This window comes from Sus scrofa, chromosome 2, assembly GCF_054392235.1.
Source record: "Sus scrofa isolate SSC_HxYL_T2T_F1_AM1 chromosome 2, Sscrofa_HxYL_maternal_Yorkshire_Landrace_v2.0, whole genome shotgun sequence".
NCBI lineage: Eukaryota > Metazoa > Chordata > Mammalia > Artiodactyla > Suidae > Sus > Sus scrofa.
In genome coordinates, this window is record NC_139384.1 from 22,067,142 (window position 1) to 22,087,184 (window position 20,043).

The 20,043-nt window shown below is 37.6% G+C and overlaps 1 protein-coding gene across 6 annotated transcripts in view; it reads right to left on the minus strand.

Moving 5' to 3' along the window:
• The window catches only part of TTC17 (tetratricopeptide repeat domain 17), a 153,490-nt gene that overhangs the window by 127,192 nt on the left and 6,255 nt on the right, over positions 1-20,043 (minus strand). For all 6 annotated transcript variants that reach the window (XM_021083171.2, XM_021083170.2, XM_085011403.1 and 3 more), the window contains exon 2: positions 2,004-2,093. In XM_021083171.2, coding sequence (XP_020938830.1) covers positions 2,004-2,093 — 90 coding nt within the window. The remainder of the gene's footprint in view (positions 1-2,003; positions 2,094-20,043) is intronic.

Genomic DNA, 20,043 nt, shown 5'->3' on the forward strand with positions numbered 1-20,043 from the left:
CCCCCAGCCAGACTCTTTTTGCAAACAGAATGGCTCCATTTCCACTCTTCAAGTAGTAAGCTTTGTTCTCTTCCTTTATCTTGCACAAAATACTGTCACCTTTACTCCAGAGAACCAAACCCCTAGACAATAGAGTCATTTCCTGGCCCTGGAGACAAGCAGGTTTGTAGTTTTAGCCACATTCCTGACTTAGTGTTTCCATTCCATTTCTAGTCCATGTAGATATTTGTGTTTAGGCCTGACTACATTTTATTTTGATTTCTATTTTGTATTCTACCTGTCATTGCTATATATATAAAGCAGAAGGGGTGTACTAGGTATGAAGTCATTACACTACCTTAAACAAAAATTGGGGGAGTTGGTATTTCTCATTTGCATTCTCACTTGGTAAATGGCATTTTCCCCCTACATATACTCTCATTTTAAGTCTCCTCTCTATATCAAATAATACTTCCCTTAAAAAGAGAGATATCAATACACATATAACATTGTCTATGCATCTGAAAATAAGAACTATTTTCTGCACCATTGCATCTTTTTGAATACTGTGTTTAAGTAAAAACAGATCAACCTTCCAAGCATGTAATTCTATAAATGTATCTACTGTCATTTTCCTAGTATCCGTAAAAATCAACATTTCTAAATTTATAAGTAATAAAACTGGCAGGAACAAAGTAGTGAGATGTTCAAGTTTTATAGATATTCCTAAAGTGCTACTACCTACATACAATTAACATGTGTTAAAATGCTTCTCCTTTATACATGTGAATTTACAGAAATTTTAGAAATATATAACTACTGCTATTGATAGATGTACCAGATTGAATTTATGTAAGTGAAATTCAGAATTTTTACAGGTTTAACTTGTATGCCAGCTTTTAAGTCAAGAGACATAACATTTTCCTCTGACTCTGCTATAACTTGCTTTGTGAAATCACACAATTCAACTGTCTTTAGATCTGTTTCTTTGCCTCTAAAATGAGGAAGATATTTATTTACCTATTTTCTTTTTTGGCTGCCCCGTAGCACATGGAGTTCCCAGGCCAGGGATCAGATCCAAGCAGCAGCTGTAACCTAAACTGCAGCTGCACCAAGGCTGGATTCTTAACCCACTGTGCCTGACCAGGGATTGAATCTGCATCCCGGTGCTAACCAAGGCACCACCAATCCCACTGTGCTGCAGCGGGACTCCAAGGGTGATCTTTACGATTCTACTCAAAAACTCTGATTCTGTTCTTATTATTCTCAATAATTTTCTAAAAAATCTCATTTTGCAAATTGGATTATTTTTTCTACAACTTAAAAGTTTCCTTAAAATTTGAATTCAATATACACTGTAACTTTTAAGCAGAGGTTCTATGAGGGGGAAAAAAAGGACTGTTTTTCAAATAGTTAATACTTTTGCTGTAAGCAAAATCAGTTTATGAAAATCAATATAGAAACAAAAAGGTCAGCTTTTATTAGCACTAATAAATATCAGGTTTTCAAGGTACAAAGTGATGAATGCTTTTCACCTCAATCTTATGAACACAAAATAGAAAGATGCTAGTTTTTGTTACCTGGGATTAACAAAATTATACTTTTATAAGGTATTCAAAACATTCTTCCTCTTGATATTTTACTCAAACTCTCCTTCCAGAATATCTTCAGAGATTATTCCTCTTCATACTTGTTGGAAAATTTTACACATGGAAACTTTGTTCAAGGATTAAATGAGTCAAGAATCACACAGTAATTCCCATTGTGGCTCAGTGGTAATGAACCCAGTAGTATCCATGAGAACACAGGTTCGATCCCAGGCCCCGCTCAGTGGGTTAAGGATCTGGTGTTGCCGTGAGCTATGGTGTAGGTCACAGATGCAGCTCGGATGCCGAGTTGCTGCGGCTGTGGTGTAGGCCAGCAGCTGTAGCTTCAATTTGACCCCTAGCCTGGAAACTTCTATAGGCTGCACACTAGGCCCTGCAATAAATTTCAGTTGCATATCACATGTCCATTTGCCTCACCTCCAATTCTTTGAGGTAGTTAACTGTTGTTTCTTGTCTCATTAATATGACTAAGTCATGGGGATGCTTCAAGTTCATTGGTGAATCCACCTAGAAGCAAACAAACAACAAAAAGTAAAGCTCAGATTTCATTAACATTTGTTTGGATTAGTAAAGTTTCCTTTAATATCTCTTAAATTATTCAATCACCATTATAATCAGTGTTGTGTGCCCAGTAAACTCAAGGGGTACTTCAAAAGTGAGCACGTGTAAATTTCAGCAAAGGGAATCAGAGGTTCAATAGCTGTTTCTCGCAATCCAACTTGAAAGAGCAAGATTTTGAAGTGAATATGTTGACCTCACTGGTCATATAAGAAATATTCAAGAAGAGAAGTATTTTGAAGCAAACAATAAGTTCCTTAAAAGATATTTTACAGGAGTTCCCGTCGTGGCGCAGTGGTTAACGAATCCGACTAGGAACCACGAGGTTGTGGGTTCGATCCCTGCCCTTGCTCAGTGGGTTAAGGATCCGGCGTTGCCATGAACTGTGGTGTAGGTTGCAGACACGGCTCGGATCCCGCGTTGCTGTGGCTCTGGCGTAGGCCAGTGGCTACAGCTCCGATTCAACCCCTAGCCTGGGAACCTCCATATGCCGCGGGAGCGGCCCAAGAAATAGCAACAACAAAAAGACAAAAAAAAAAAAAAAAAAAGATATTTTACACCTTTACTAATAAAAAAGGGATTGTTTACCTTGATAGCACATTCCATACTGGAATAGGTTAGGAGGCAATAAAAGGAAAGTATGAAAAGCAACTATTTTTGAAAGTTATTTGTAGGAAAGCCATAAATCAGAGATAATATAAAATAACCCTGAGACTTATAATTCATTTCTGAATCATAAACAAGTAACTATGTTGTTGAAGATACAGGAAAAATGAACACTTATATGCTGGCAGCAGGCTAATAAATTTACTATTGGGAGGTCATTTGACAAGATATATCAAATTGTTTAAAGCACATACCCTTTGACCTAGCAATACAAACTCTAAGAAACTATCCCACAGGCATTCTTAAATAGTGGGTAAAGATATATAGAAGGATGCTCACTACAGTACCTATAGCTACAAACAACAACAACAACAAACACACCAAACCTAAGTCCATCAATGAGGGAATAGGGAAATCCATTTTCCAATGGAATGGGATACCGATCTACTACCATGGGAAGATATTCACAATGTATTGGAAACTAAAAGTGATAAAGAATAAAGCGTATGCTATGATTTTTTTTTAAGGAATTACATGTATATATTTTTATAGATATAAATGTATACATGACTGTAAATGCACCAAACTAAATTGGTTTACAGTGATTCCTTTTGGGAAGTGGGATTAAGAGGAGGAGATGTACATTCATATCTTTTACTTTACACACTTATATTTTTAAATTTTCTATAATGTACACACAATATATTCATAGTAAGGAAAAAACAACGAAAAACTTAAGACAATGGCCTTAGTACCTAAGAGATGAACTGAAGCTCCTGCTAACCAATAGTGTAACCTGGATAAACTGTATACCATCTCGTTAGGAAATTCCGCTTTGAACAGAAAATATTTTTCTGTAATCTCAAAGAACCTGACATCAGCTCAATTAATTAATTTCAGAGCTACCTTTTTTAAATGCAGAAAACAGCCTTGCTTAGACTTTGGTAAATGGGAGCTATTTTAGAAAGAGGGAATAAGAACAACATGAAATACATTTGCTTGAATAATATGCTCAATAACAACTGAATAATGTTGGGTGAGGGCATATAAAACTCCTCTGCCTTTGCTCATTCTACCGTCTCAAAGGTGCTAGAGAAAAAAAGAGGTGTTAGCCTGGAGTAACTTCCACTCATACTTTCACCGCGATTGTCTGAACTACATAATTATCATTATGCAGTGATGGATAATTATCATCTCCCATGGTCTTGCTTTTATGACAAAATCTCTTCACTGCTTCCCTGGCCTTCTTACTATATTGGAATTTACATTACAACTGGGCTCTAAATTTAAAAGGCACAAAAAATATATAATAGCAAGGCCTATACTTGACCACCTCAGCTGTAAATCTTCTCTATCAATCAATCAAACTTAGCAAAGGCCGGCAAGCAAAACGCTAGGTGTACGTCAATAGGGTGGAAATTTTTGCTTCTCTTTTCATTGTATTTGAACATATTTAACAGTCACATGTGGGTAGGACAGGGAAAGCCATTATAATATTCACAACCATATGACGTATTATTTGTAATGTATTACAGCACAGCAAAATTTTTATAGGAGAAAATGTGAAAACTATAGCCAGTGGCCAGTGTACAAAAGAGCTTTAAAAGGAAGCCAAAGCAAGTCTGATACTTTGCAACTCTGTCCGGCTCTCAAGAGGTAGTGGTTTAATAAGTGACTCAATAAGTATATTTAAATGAAGTTTTAGGGGAAAAAATTGGGGAAAGGAGAAAGAACATGCGAATATGACATTCCCATTCCACAATACCCAATCAGTCTGATTATATGACATTTGGAGAACTTCAAGAGGAAACTGAAGAATAAGACAAAGATTTACATTAGAGAAATGATTAAAGAATAATCTTAATTTTAGTTTAAAAATATACCAGATAACCAGGGCTTTACCATATTTGAATAGCATGAATTTGGCCAACATTCAACTGTGAAGAAGTATTTTTCATTTCCTTGGAGCATTAACTTCAACAAAGATACAGTAGCAAGAAAAGGTATAACTATAAAACTATTAGTAGAAGGAAGGAAGGGAGTCCACTGACAGCTTAACAGCTGTGTTTCTCTTTTTGGCATGGCAGCAAATGGCATGGATCTCTGCCAGATAAGGGTTAGTTACAGAAGATTTATAGCCTGACATATTTTTACTGAGGTACTTTCAAGTTCTTAAATTTTAAGAATTTATGCTAATTATCTCTGGCAAATGCCAATCAGCTTGAATGTCTCTTCTTTTGAATTCCTCTCCTCAGAAGATTATGAAAGAGGGTACGCTGGACAACTCTGTAAAATATTACATCTCTTCAACCAATAAAAGTTTATTAGGCCTCTATAAACCAGGCCTACTATGAGTCAATATTTGGAGCCTATATATTCCTAATTTATATACAATGTAAAAAGGGATGGTAATATCCCTTCAAAACCTTTAGCATTTTGAAGTGGCTGCTATAAGCCCAAGAGCAAAGAGTAGCAGAAATTAAGAGAGGTAGGTTAAAAACGACACGATGCATACACAAGATCTCAAAGCTCTTTATGGTTTTTTCACAAAGAACAAACAACACTACAACTTTCCATTACTACACAGCACAATAAATGGATGTTTATAATGACCTGAGTCAAAAAGGAAAAGCGGAACTATTTTCAATTTGCTCTACTTAAGAAGGTGAGAAAGTATTAAATACATTTTAGAGCAAAATTGAAACTGTAAGAAAAAAACTGACCATGTGTTTAGAAATGAGCTATATGGAATCACATATCACATCAAGTTCATTTTCATATATTTCATTTGCTGCCATCTCTAACCAAGATATTGTTAATTTCTACATCTCTTATATGGAGCCCTGTCTTTGTGATTTCAGTAAAATCACATGGTAGTGGACAGAAATGTCACTATATAAAGGTAATGATTACACTGCCAAGTTAGATAAAGGATGAACATTTTAAACTTAAAATAACCAATTTAAGGATATAAACATTTTTAAGTTCTACAAAATCAAGTTTGAGTCAATCACTTTCCACTGGTCCTCCATCTATTATGATTAGTTCCACCCCTCATATGCAACTTATTCTTCATATAGGATGAACATTTTTACCTACTATTTTTTTTTAAATGGTATTCAAATGAGCACATGGAAGCAATGTTAATGAGGAACTCACTGTTACCACCAGCAGTTTAAAACTGATTAATGAAATCTTACACTAGGCCATAATTCATCAAAAAAGGTTAAAAATGGGATGGGATATTTAAATCTTTTTTCAGAATTTTAGATTATTTAAATAGAGACAATATGACAGAAAACATAAATAAAAGTCTTCAAACCAATCAAGATTTCACCTCTCCTTAAATGACCCCACTTAATACAGTTTTTTCCCACCCAGTGACTGCAATTTCCTCATGGAAAAACACCTGCCTTGCTTGGCTGGAAGCATCCTTCCCACATAGGAAGCCTGATTGATCAGTGGATTCTTTTCTCTTGGAATCACCATCTTTCTCTTGAGCTCTCATAGCACTCATGTATACATATTTCTGTATTAGCATTTATTATATTGTTTAATTATTATATGGCTATCTTTCCAAAAAAAAATTTTATATTGCTCTTTCTACCCTCAGTACTTAATACGCTTTCAGGTACATGTTAGGTACATTATACACTGCTGACCAAAGTATCTGATAGATCTAACATCTGACAGCATCTAACATCTGTTAGATTCTCCATCTCCTAAAGCATCATTGTTCACTGATGACTATCTGGAAAGGAGGATAAGTAGAGATGCCACCAGGAATCAGGAAGAAATAATTCCTTGACAGGGCTATGACCAGCTGTGACCTTAAGCAAATCACCTTCCCTTTTAGGGCTTCCATTTCTTCATCTATAACCTGAGGGAACCCAGCCTAATGACTTCTAAAAATTCCTTGTACTTTTCAATGCCACCTCTCTAAAGATTCAACACTATCATAAAAGCATCACTTTTAATCAGCCTAACCTATACCACTGAGGTAGTCTGATATACTAATGAATGAAATTATCATTTTTAAAATTGGCCCATATAAATTTGTATTCACTTTAGACAGGGACTATTTCCAAAGCTATGGTTAAAATCTTCTTTTAAACCGTTAATTTGTCAAATTAAACCAAGGCTTCAATTAGCAGTGGCTATTTATTTCTCAGCAGTTAAGTTGTTCACTGTATCATTGACAAAGTTAGTCCTTTCTGTCATGCTGCTTAATTCTAACAAAGATCAACTTAAAAAAACATCTTTTTCTTCTGATTATAAGCTAAATTCATGTTACTATAAAACAAACACATTATAGACAATATAAAGAAGAAAACTAAATTTATTTGAAATCTCACCTCAGAAAGATCTACTGTCAAATACATATATCATGTCAGGATAACTTCTCTACAAAGATATATAGATAGATAAATATTTTCACAAAAATCAGATAATACATATACATGATATTATATCATTCCACTCTCTATTTCTCCCTAAATTTTATCAGATTTCTTTCCCAGTAAATACAGATTTACATTACCATATTTAGCAGTTAATATATTAAAGCTATTTACCCAGGTTCCTACTAAAATTCACTATCTTTTTGAATTTATTTATACAACAGAATTTATTTGTACTCACAGATTTCAAAATCAAGCTATGGTTATCACAGGGGAAAGCATGGTGGGGAGGGATAAATTAGGAGGATGGAGAATGGGACCAAAATGGCAGAGGAGTAAGATGTGGTGCTCACCTTCTCCCACAAACACATCCAAAAAAACCATCTACATGTAGAACGATTCACACAGAACATCTGCTGAACACTAGCAGAAGACCTTAAACCTCCAAAAAGGGCAAGAAACCCTCCATATAACTGGGTATAACGAAAGGAAAACGAGAGAGAGAGAAAAAAAGAATCAGGATGGGACTAGCACTCCTGAGAGAGAGCTGTGAAAGAGGAAAGGAACCCACACCCTGGGAGATCAGCAGATATCAAGGGACCTCAAAGCCTCAGAGAAAAGCGTAGCAGCTGGACTGAAGAGGGCAAAGTAGAAACCATTGGTACCACCTCCCAAGACACCACAACCTGAGATGCCTGGGCGGGGGTTGGGTACTGAGACTCAGGCTCCAAAGGTCAGTTCCGGGGAGAGGACTAGGGTTGGCTATGTGGAAACAGCTGAATGGGCTAGGGGGCTGTGCTCCAAGTGCTGGAGAACCTGGGAGGAGGTCTGGGCCCTCAGGGGAAGCAAGGTGCCACTGCTGGGGAGGGCAAGAGAAGGGGAGGACCTCCATAGGAACATCTTTCTCTGAGCACACACCCAGACTCTCAGAGGGCGGGGCCATGGGCAGCAAGGTGCCTTTTGCAGGAGCTATGGATGATGGGCCCCTCTTGCACAGGCTATGGGTGGCAGTCCCTCCTGTGTGGGCTAAACGCAGTGGGGAGCTTCTTGTGTGGTCTACAGGCCTCGGGGGCAAAATCAATCATCTCAAACTCCAGTGGTGGGTGTGGCCTGCCATCATTAGGGATCCTTGAACAGGCACCACCTACAGCCCCAATTACCTCAGAGGTCAGCACAGAGGAAGGCACTGCAACTGAGCACCATAAATTGTTGCTCTCACTCCCCTGGGAATGCACACGCACTACCACTGCCACCGCCAAACACTCTGGGTGCCACCTACACCTGCCTGAGGATCACTGCCATTTCACAAGGCCCTGTACTAGGAGCAGCTTGTGCCACTATCCCATGGGTCCTTGCACTTTTAAGGGCCCAACAACCACGCAGTGGCTACTAGCCCTACACACTGCCTACCTCTCCCTGGAAGCACTGCAGCATCCTAAAAATAAATAATAAGCCCACACAAAATACCACATATAAATAGCTCTCCAAGACTATGGTAATTGTTTTCCCTAAACTCACATAATAAGAAAAATATAAGCAAAATGAAGATGCTCAGGAACCATTCCCAGTTAAAAGAACAGGAGAATTACACATGAAGGAGCAAACAACAAAACAAACCTCTTAAGTCTAACAGACACCAAATTCAAAAAGGAGATAGTGAAAATACTGAAGGAATTAAGACTGAATATGAAGGAATTAAAAGCAGATATGAACAGTAATGCAGATTACTTTAGAAAGGAACTAGAAAACAGGAGGAACCAAGAAAAATTAGAAAATTCATTTGCAGAGACACAAATTGAGTTAAAGGCCCTGAAAAGCACAATGAATAATGCAGAGGAATGAATTAGTGACTTGGAAGATAAAATAATGGAAATCACGCAATCAGGACAGCAGACAGAAAACCAAACGAAAAAAATGAAAGCAATATACGTGATCTATGGGATAATATCAAGCAGGCCAATCTATGCATAATAGGGATTCCAGAAGGAGGAGGAAAAGAAAAGGGGATTGAAAATATATTTGAAGAAATTATGGCTTAAAACTTCCCAAATCTAAAGGAAATAGATATCAAGATACAGGAAGCATGAAGGCCCCAAACAAGTTTAACCCAAACAGGCCCACACCAAGACATAGTCTAATAAAAATGGCAAAAGTTAAGAAGAGTATTCTAAAGATAGCAAGAGAAAAACAAAGAGTTAATTATAAGGGAACTCCCTTAAGGCTATCAGCTGATTTCTCTACAGAAACCTACAGGCCAAGAGAGAGTGGCAAGACATATTCAAAGTTCTAAAAGGGAAACATCTGCAGCCTAGAATATTCTACCCAGCAAGAATATCATTTAAAAAATAGGAGAAACAAAGATTTTCTCCAACAAACAATAACTAAGAGTACAGCAATACTAAACCCATTCGAAAAGAATGCTGAAAGGACTCCTCTAAATAAAAAAGAAATAGGAAGAAAAAGGATGGAGGAAATCACAATGGGAAAGCAATCACTTAAATAAGTCAGTATACAGACCTAAAGGAAAAAAATATATACTGTAAAAGAGACGATAAACACGAGGAACAGCAAAAAGAAGAACAAAATCTAAAGTCAGCAAAGGAAAGAAATCATAAAGATCAGAGAGGAAATCAGTAAAATAGAGATTCGAAAAATAAAAGAAAAAAAAATCAATAAAACCAAGAGCTGGTTCTTTGAAAGGGTAAAAAAAACTGATAAACCTCTGGCCAGACTCACCAAGAAGAGGAGAGAAAGAACTCACATAAATAAAATAAGAAATGAAAAAGGAGAAATCTCTAGAGTTCCTATCATGGCTCACTGGTTGACGAAATTGACTAGTATCCATGAGGATGCAGGTTCCATCCCTGGCCTCGCTCAGTGGGTTAAGGAACCAGCACTGCCATGAGCTGTGGTGGGGGTTGTAGATGCAGCTTGGATCCCTCACTGCTGCAGCTGTGGCATAGGCTGGCAGCTACACTCCAACTGGACCCCTAGCCTGGGAACCTCCCTCCATATGCCACAGGTGCAGCCCTAAAAAGACAAAAAAATAAAAATTGAAAAAGAAGCAATCTCAAAAGAGACTGCAGAAATACAAAAAACCATAAGAGAATACTATGAACAATGACATGCCAACAAATCTGACAACCTAGAAGAAATGGACAACTTTCTAGAGACATACAGCTTGCCCAAACTAAATCAAGAAGAAATAGATCAACTGAACAGACTGATCTTTAGAAATGAAATGGAATATGTAATAAAAACACTCCCTACAAACAAAAGTCCATGACCAGATGGCTTCTTAGGTGAATTCTATCAAACATACAAAGAAGAACTTATACCCTCCTTCTTAAACTTTTTCAAAAGGATGAAGAAGAAACATTCCCAAAGACATTCTATGAAGCCACCATCACCTTAATACCAAAAGCAAAGATACGACCAAAAAAAAACAAAAAACAAAAAACAAAAAAAAACTATAGGCCAATATCTTTGATGAACATAGATGCAAAAATTCTCGACAAAATTTTAGCCAAGAGAATCCAACAACACATAAAAAAGACCATACACCATGACCAAGTGGGATTCATCCCAAGTTCAAAAGGATGGTTCAACATACTCAAATTAATCAGTGTCATACAACACATAAACAAAAGTAAAAAACCATATGATCATCTCAATAGACGCAAAAAAGGATTTGACAAGTCCAACATCCATTCATGATAAAAATTCTTACCAAAGTGGGTATAGACAGAACGTATCTTAACATAAAAGCCATTCATGACATGTTCACAGTCAACACAACACTCAATGGAGAAAAGCCTTCCCACTAAAATCTGGAACAAGACAAGGATGCCCACTCTCACTTTTATTCAACATAGTATTGGAAGTCCTAGCCACAGCAATCAGACAAACAAATGAAATAAAAGGTATCCAAATTGGAAGAGATGAGGTAAATTTGTCACTCTATGCAGATGACATGATATTAAGGACTCCATATAAAAAACTAATAGAACTGATTAATGAACTCAGCAAAGTAGCAGGATACAAGATTAACGTCCAGAAATCAATTGCATTTCTTCCTTTTTTTTTTTTTTTTTTTTTTTTTGTCTTTTTGCTATTTCTTGGGCTGCTCCCGTGGCATATGGAAGTTCCCAGGCTAGGGGTTGAATCGGAGCTGTAGCCACCAGCCTACGCCAGAGCCACAGCAACGAGGGATCCGAGGGATCCGAGCCGCGTCTGCAACCTATATCACAGCTCACGACAACGCCGGATCGTTAACCCACTGAGCAAGGGCAGGGACCGAACCCGCAACCTCATGGTTCCTAGTCGGATTCGTTAACCACTGCGCCATGACGGGAACTCCCAATTGCATTTCTGTACACTAACAATGAAATATTATAAAAGGAATATAAAAATACAATACCTTTTAAAATTGCACTCTAGGTGTTCCCATCATGGCGCAGTGGAAACAAATTCGACTAGGAACCATGAGGTTGAGGGTTCGGTCCCTGCCCTTGCTCAGTGGGTTAACGATCCTGCGTTGCCGTGAGCTGTGGTGTAGGTTGCAGACGCGGCTTGGATCCCGAGTTGCTGTGGCTCTGGCATAGGCCAGCAGCTACAGCTCCAATTCGACCCCTAGCCTGGGAACCTCCATATGCCGTGGATGCGGCCCTAAAAAGACAAAAAAATAAAAAAATAAATAAAAAAAATAATAAAATTGCACCCTAAATCCTTAAATACCTAGGAATAAACCTAACCAAAGAGGTGAAAAGTTTATATGCTGAAAACTATAAAACAATCAGGGAAATTAAAGAGGATTTGAAGAAACGGAAAAATATTCCATGCTACTGATGGCCATAGTACTCAAAGCAATCTATGGATTTAATGCAATCCCTATCAAGTTACCATGAAAGTTTTCATAGAACTAGAACAAGTAATCCAAAAATATATATGGATCCATAAAAGACCCAGAATTCCCAAAGCAATCCTGAGGAAAAAAACCAAGCAGGAGGCATAACTCTCCCAGACTTCAGACAATATTACAAAGCTACAGTAATCAAGACAGTGTTGTACTGGTACAAAAACAGACATACAGACCAACAGAACAGAATAGAGAACCCAGAAATAAACCCAGATGCCTATGGTTAATTAATCTTCGACAAAGAAGGAAAGAATATAAAATGGGAAAAGAACAGTCTCTTCAGCAAGCAGTGCTGGGAATAATGCACAGCCACATGTAAATCAATGCAACTAGAGCACAGCCTCACACCATGCACATAAATAAACTCAAAATGGCTTAAAGTCTTAATCATAAGACAAGACATCATAAAACGCCTGGAAGAGAACATAGGCAAAACATTCTCTGACATCAACCTTACAAATGTTTACTTAGGTCAGTCTCCCAAAGCAACAGAAATAAAAACAAAAATAAACCAATGTGACCTAATCAAACTTAAAAGCTTTTGCACAGCAAAGGAAACCATAAAAAAAAAAAAAAAAAAAAAAAGACAACCTACAGAATGGGAGAAAATAGTTTCAAATGATGCAACCAACAAGGGCTTAATCTCCAAAATTCATATTCATACAACTCAACAGCAAAAAAACCAAACAACTCAAATGAAAAATGGGCAGAAGACCTGAATAGACATCTCTCCAAAGAAGACATACAGACGGCCAACAGGCACATGAAAAAATGCTCAACAACACTAATTACCGAGAAATACAAATCAAAACTACAATAAAGTACCACCTCACACCAATCAGATGTGATGGCTGTCATTACTAAGTCTACAAATACTGGAGAGGGTGTGGAGCAAAGAGAATCCTCCTACACTGTTGGTGGGAATGTAAACTGGTACAACCGCTATGGAAAATAGTATGGAGGTACCTCAGAAAACTAAATATAGAACTACCATATGACCCAGCAATCCCACTCCTGGACATCCATCTGGACAAAACTTTCATTGAAGAGGATTCATGCACACCTATGTTCACTGCAGCATTATTCACAACAGCCAAGACATGGAAGCAACCTAAATGTCCAACGACGGATGAGTGGATTAAGAAGATGTGGTACACATATACAATGGAATACTGCTAAGCCATAAAAAAGAACAAAATAATACCATTTGCAGCAACATGGATAGTAGAGACTCATACTAAGTGAGAAAGACAAATATCATATGATATCATCTACATCTGGAATCTAATATACAGCACAAATAAACCTATCTACAGAAAAGAAACAAACTCATGGACATGGAGAACAGACTTGTGGTTGCCAAGGGGGAGAGGGAGGGAGTGGGAGAGGCTGGGAGTTTGGGGTTAGTAGATGCAAACTATTGTATTTGGAGTGGGTACGTAATGAGATCCTGCTGTACAGCACAGGGAACTATATCTAAGCGATTGTGATGGAATGTGATGGAGGACAATGTGAGAAAAAGAATATATATATATAGATATATGTATAACTGGGCCCCCTTGCTGTACAGCAGAAATTGACAGAACTCTGTAAATCAACTACAATAAAAATTTTTTTTACAAAAGGAGGATGAGAATAACATACAGACACTACTGGATATAAAATAGATAATTAATAAGGACCTACATATAGTACAGGAAAATCTACTCAATAGTCTATAATAACCTATATGGGAAAAAAGAATGGATGTATATGTATAACTGATTCACTATGCTGTACATCTGAAACTAATATAACACTGTAAATCAACTATACTCCAATAACATATTTTTTAACAATTTGTGCTCTTTTTAACAATATTATGAGGACTATCTTTACACCTAAATTTTTTCGACAGTTGTCTATTCCCTTCCTAGAACAAAAACCGTTACGTTAAAGGGACTGCACTTTTAAATTTACATTTGTCACTAGCTTTCTCCAGAATAAATGAATCAACTGAAATTCCTAACAACGGTCAGTGAGTTTTTATACACTGTTAAGAACACAAGAAAAAGCATAAAAACATTTTAATCTTTCTGTTGGCCACACATACTTCTTTTGTGTACTTATAAAAAAAATCTTTATCATTGCCTATTTTAAAATCCATCTGACAGTTTATATATCATCGCTTATGAATGGTGGTTTCTAGTTGGTGGGACTCTAGATGATTATTCTCATTTGTGTTTTCTGACTTTTCTTCAGTGAACACATATAATTAAATTTATATAAAGTATTTCTTTTTCTAAAGTGCTATGAACAGGTCATCTTGTTAAAGTGAAACTTTAGAAGAGTTCCTGTTGTGGTGCAGCAGAAACAAATGACTAAAAACCATGAGGATGCTGGTTCAATCCCTGGCCTCCTTCAGTGGGTAAAAGGATCCGGCATTGCTATGAGCTGTGGTAAGACACGGCTCAGGTCCCACGTTGCTGTGGCTGTGGTGAAGGCCAGAAGCTGCAGCTCTGATTCGACCCCAAGCCTGGGAATTTCCACGTGTCTCTGGTGCAGCCCTAAAAAGAAAGAAAGAAAAGAAACTTTAGAGCACTCTGTAACACATTTTACCGTATTATAATAACAACAACAACAAACTATAATGACAAGTATAAGCTCAGATCTGAGGAATAACCCTGTAGCTTTTCTTTATACATTCCTGGGAAAAAAATCCCTCTCAGATATTGGGCAAGGCAAACACTCAAAAAGGCAACATCTACAGCATTTTCTTATTCCTTTCTCCGCTTAGATTTTTATCTTTATCTCAAACCTAGTTGGCCATTTTCAAATGATTGACTAAGGAGCCCTCACCTCTGTGATCCTATCAGGCTGAAACAGTGGCAACAAGATGAGTTTTAGAGAGACAGAATGAGAGAGGCAGAAAAGTCTGCTGTCTGACTTTGTATTCATCTCTCTCTAGGATTCAAGTCTGTCATGGACGTTAGTCTTGAATCCTAGGTCTAGAGAAGTGTTATGGCACAAAATACTAGCTCAGCTTCAGTTTTGGGGTTTTTTTCTTTTTTTTTTTTTTTTTTTTTTTTTGGTCTTTTTAGGGCCACACCTGTGGCAAATGAAGGTTCAAACCCTGGGAAGGGTAGGGGTCGAATTGGAGCCTGTCACTGCAGGCCTATGCCACAGCCACAGCCACACACAGCCAGGTTGGATCCAACTTACACCACAGCTCATGCCAACGCTGGATCCTTAACCCACTGAGCAAGCCCAGGGATTGAACATGAGTCGTCCTCATAGATACTAATCAGATTCGTTTCCACTGAGTCACAAGGGGAACTCCAGTATTTTTCTTTTTCCTTCAGAGCTTCAGCTCTTAAGAGACACTTACACAGGTTCCTGGCTATAATAACTGTCAAAACTTTAATATGGAACATAAACAGAACTTTTACTAGAAAAATTTAATTGTATGAGATCAATAAAATACTATTGGTATGAACTGTCGAGATTAGGAAATATTTTCATTAAAGATGACTTTTTTTCCTCTTAGAGTACCTGTAGAGTATTTTAATGAAAAATTAAAAACCAGTCTCAATTTTATAGAATACCAAGTCACCAAAATAAAATTAAACTTTAAATAAATAAAAATCTTGAATCTTAACCATTACATGAATTTTTATGGCCTCATATCCCTATTTTCTAAAGTTACCTTCAATTTAAACTCACATAAAGTAATGTACATATTTGAGGTATATTACATAGCTATAATCTAGATTTGAACATGAACAGCCAATTTTACTAGAACATTCATGTCAAACAATCACCATTTTCCTAACTTATGAGTAACCATTTTCAACATTAACAACTAATGAACAACTTCTTATAAAAGTGTTATCAGTCTACATTTTCTGATTTATGTCACCAGGAAATATACAAATGACAATGAATAAAGTAGACAATTCACAGCTTTAAAAGGAAAGAAAATAAAACACTGGATCAGGATAGAAGAGTCATGAATATTTCTCATTTGTATACTTAAGATATTCCTGTAAACACAGAAACAGTGTAGCTGTACAGTTAGAGCACTTTTTTTTTTTTTTTTTTTTGTCTTTTTTTAGCTATTTCTTGGGCCGCTCCTGCGGCATATGGAGGTTCCCAGGCTAGGGGTCGAATCGGAGCTGTAGCCACCAGCCTACGCCAGAGCCAGAGCAACGCGGGATCCCAGCCGCGTCTCCAACTTACACCACAGCTCACGGCAACGCCGGATCCTTAACTCACTGAGCAAGGGCAGGGACCGAACCCGCAACCTCATGGTTCCTAGTTGGATTCGTTAACCACTGCGCCACGACGGGAACTCCAGTTAGAGCACATTTATAGGTAACTCAGAAGTGACTCTCATTCCAGCAGCAAATACTGAACACAGAACAATGGCCCAACAAAGAGGTCCATGTCATAATTCCCAGAACATTTGAACATGCCGTTACACAGCAAAAGGGAATTAAGGTTGCTGACAGAGTTTAAGGCTGCTAGTCAGATCACCTTAATTAAGAAAGTCTCACCTGGATTATACGGCGGGGGTGGGGGGGAGTGGCGGGGGAGCAATGCAATCACAGCATCCTTAAAAGTGGAATACGGAAGTCAGGAGAGAGATAAGATTGCTGGTTTTGAAGATGCAAAAAAAAAAAAAAAAAAGGAGGGGGGAGGTCACAAGCCAAGAAATATGGGTAGCTTTCAGAAACTGGAAAGGGCAAGGAAATGGACCCTCCCCTAGAACCTCCAGAAAGATAAGCAGTGCTGCCATCCCTTCGATCTGAGCTAGTGAAATAAATACAGGTTGTACTTCTAACATACACAACAGTAAGACAATAAATTTATGCTGTTTTAAGCCACTAAATTTGTGGTAATTTTTTATGGCAGCAATAGAAAACGAATACAATTATCCACTAAGTACCAGAAATAATGCCAGGCCCTATGGTGATGAAAAAAACATGTGTGAGCTTAAACAGAGAGGTGCTATGGACTGAACTGTGCTCCCCTCAAAAACTCTTATGTTAAAGCCCTAACTTCCAATGTGATAACTGGAAACTGGGCATTTGGGAGGTAATCAGATTAGATGAGGTCATGAGGTTGAGGCCCTCATGCTGGGACTGGTGCTCTTATAAGTGGAGATATCAGAGAGCTTGTTTTCCCTTTTTCCCTACAATGCTAGGACATAGCAAGATGCAGGTGTCTGCAAACCAGAAAGAGAGCCTTCACTAGCACCCAACCATGCTGGCTGTTACTCTGATGGGACCTCCAGCCTCCAGAACTGTGAGAAAATAAACCTTGGTTGTTTAAGTCACCAGTTTATGGCATTCTGTTACAGCAGCCCAAGATAAGACAGATTTGTCAATCAAATATTGGAAACACTAAAATCGGTGCCAGAAATTGAATTTTCTCATTATTCAGGTGAGGGCAAACTCAAAAGCCAGGAAATTACACTGCTATTTCATACTGGAAATTGCTGCTGTAAAAGAGACAACTGGATAAAGTTCAACTGGATTACTCATGAAAACATTAGTAATATAACAAAAAAAGAAAAAAGTAGCATCAACTGTGGGGGAAAAGAAATCAGCTTGACTAATCTCTTTCATTGTAGTCTCAACAAGATCTAAGTCTTATGCAGTGAATAAAAACTAATGGTGAGGCAAAATGTTTCCAGTTGTGCATTTTAAAAAAACTATGTGTTTGCAAACACATAGAAACTTTTTGGAAGAATATATAAATAATTCAGATTGTTTCTAGGAAGAAGGACTGTGTGTAGTTCTGAAAGTTTCACTTTTCATTTGATTACATACTAAATAGCATGAAAAAAATTTCAACAGTTATCATATATTTTATAATTTAAAATTTTAAAATTGAAAAAATTTTTAAAAGAAAAATTTTGATTTTTGATGAGTATTTGCTTTACAAATAAAACTACAGAAATATTTTTCTTTACGTCAGTAGCAATGTTTAGCACTATAGAAAAGAGAACTAGGTTTAGAATCAGATCTGAGCTTGAGTTCACATTCTGCTACTTCCTACATGCATGGCCTTGGGCATGGAATTTAACCACATTCCACCTAAATTTACTTAACAGAGAGAAGATCAATATCCATATCCTAGTGGGTATGTATGATGATAAAATTAGATAATGAACAAGAAAATATTGAGTAAAGTGTTCAGTAAAATACAGATATTAAATTATTTTTATTAAAATAAAAGTCACTTGTTGATATCCTAAGTTAGAGTCACTTCCATGTATGACTGCATAAAATGCAAACTCTACCAAGGCAAAGACTATATCTTCCTCCCAACTTTATTTCAAGTACCTAATACAGAAAGTATCCAGTATGTGTTCAATGAGTGAGCTAAATGTGCCAAGTGCAGCAATGGGCACACAAAAAGCACTTAGCAAATGCTTGCTTTAATAAAAACATTCCTGACTTCATTTGACCCCTTTTGACATGTACCACTCTCTTGGGTTCTGCTGAAGATTAATTACCAATCTCAATTCCCCACCAAGCAATTAGAAGGAAAGTGAAAAGGCCTGACCATTGGGGGTGGGGCTTCTTGCCAGTCATCTGATTTTAAATAACTAAGCTCCTCGGGGGAAAGTGAAGACTGAAAACATCAGTAAAAAAAAATACATAAATGAGTTATTTTCAAAAGTTAGACTCATGAAGTAGTTACTACTGACTAAACAAGTACACAAAGCACAACATGATCTGTCCAGTGTGAATTCCTAACAGTATGTCTTGAAAGCAAAATATAAAGTAACTTACCTAAATTTATACAATATTCAATTAACTTAAATAACATCACAATCTCAAATATGAGTTCTTTGAACATATCATAAAAGATATGTTGGAGACATAACAAATCCAAAATAGCTAACAGGAAAGTAGATCATCCACTTTACAACTCTGGTTTAGAAATACCACGTTCTTAGAAAAGTCTTATTGTCTAGACCTTTTTTTTTTTTTTTGCTATTTCTTGGGCCGCTCCCGAGGCATATGGAGGTTCCCAGGCTAGGGGGTCTAATTGGAGCTGTAGCCACCGGCCTACGCCAGAGCCACAGCAACGCGGGATCCGAGCCGCGTCTGCAACCTACACCACAGCTCACGGCAGCGCCGGATCGTTAACCTACTGAGCAAGGGCAGGAACCAAACCCGCAACCTCATGGTTCCTAGTTGGATTCGTTAACCACTGCGCCACGATGGGAACTCCCTGTCTAGACCTTTTATTGTTAATAGGGAGAATGAATGAATTAGCTTGCCCTCTTTAAAGTAAATGCATCTCCTCCCCTGGACTATTAAAACAATGGAGGCCCTTCAGTACGCTGATATGAGATGCAGGAGCTAATACAGGAATAATTATTGCTTGAATATACAAATATGTACATACTCTCTCTTTCATGCAAACAGTATCTCCTCAATGTACATCATGAGTCAGGCACTGTTTTAGGCACTAGGGTTACTTAATTGAACAAAACAAAGTTGTTGCCTTCATAGAGCTTATGTTCTTATAGAAAGACAGATAATAAAGTATATATTACAATATAGCGCCAGTAACAAATACTATGAAGAAAAATAAGAGTAAGAAAACAGAGTAATGGGAAGAGATACTGTTTTAGCTTGGTCAGAAAATTGGTGACATGAGAACAGAGACTTAAAAGAAGAGAAAGGATGAGCCATGAAGATGTCTGCAGAAGAGTGTTTTAGGCAGAAGATGTAGCAAGAGCAAAGATCTTGGTGAATCCAAATCAAGTGAACCTGGTACCCTGGAAACCAGCTGAAGGCCAGTATGGCTGAAACACAGCACACAAGAAGGAGAGGAGTATCCAGGGCAGAGAGGTGGCCAGGGGCGAGGTCCCAGATCCTGCAGGGGTTACATGCCACGGTAAAAACTAGGTCTTACTGCTTAAGTGTGATGGGAAACCACTGAGGGTTTTCTGCTACTCTCTGATTCCCTTCCC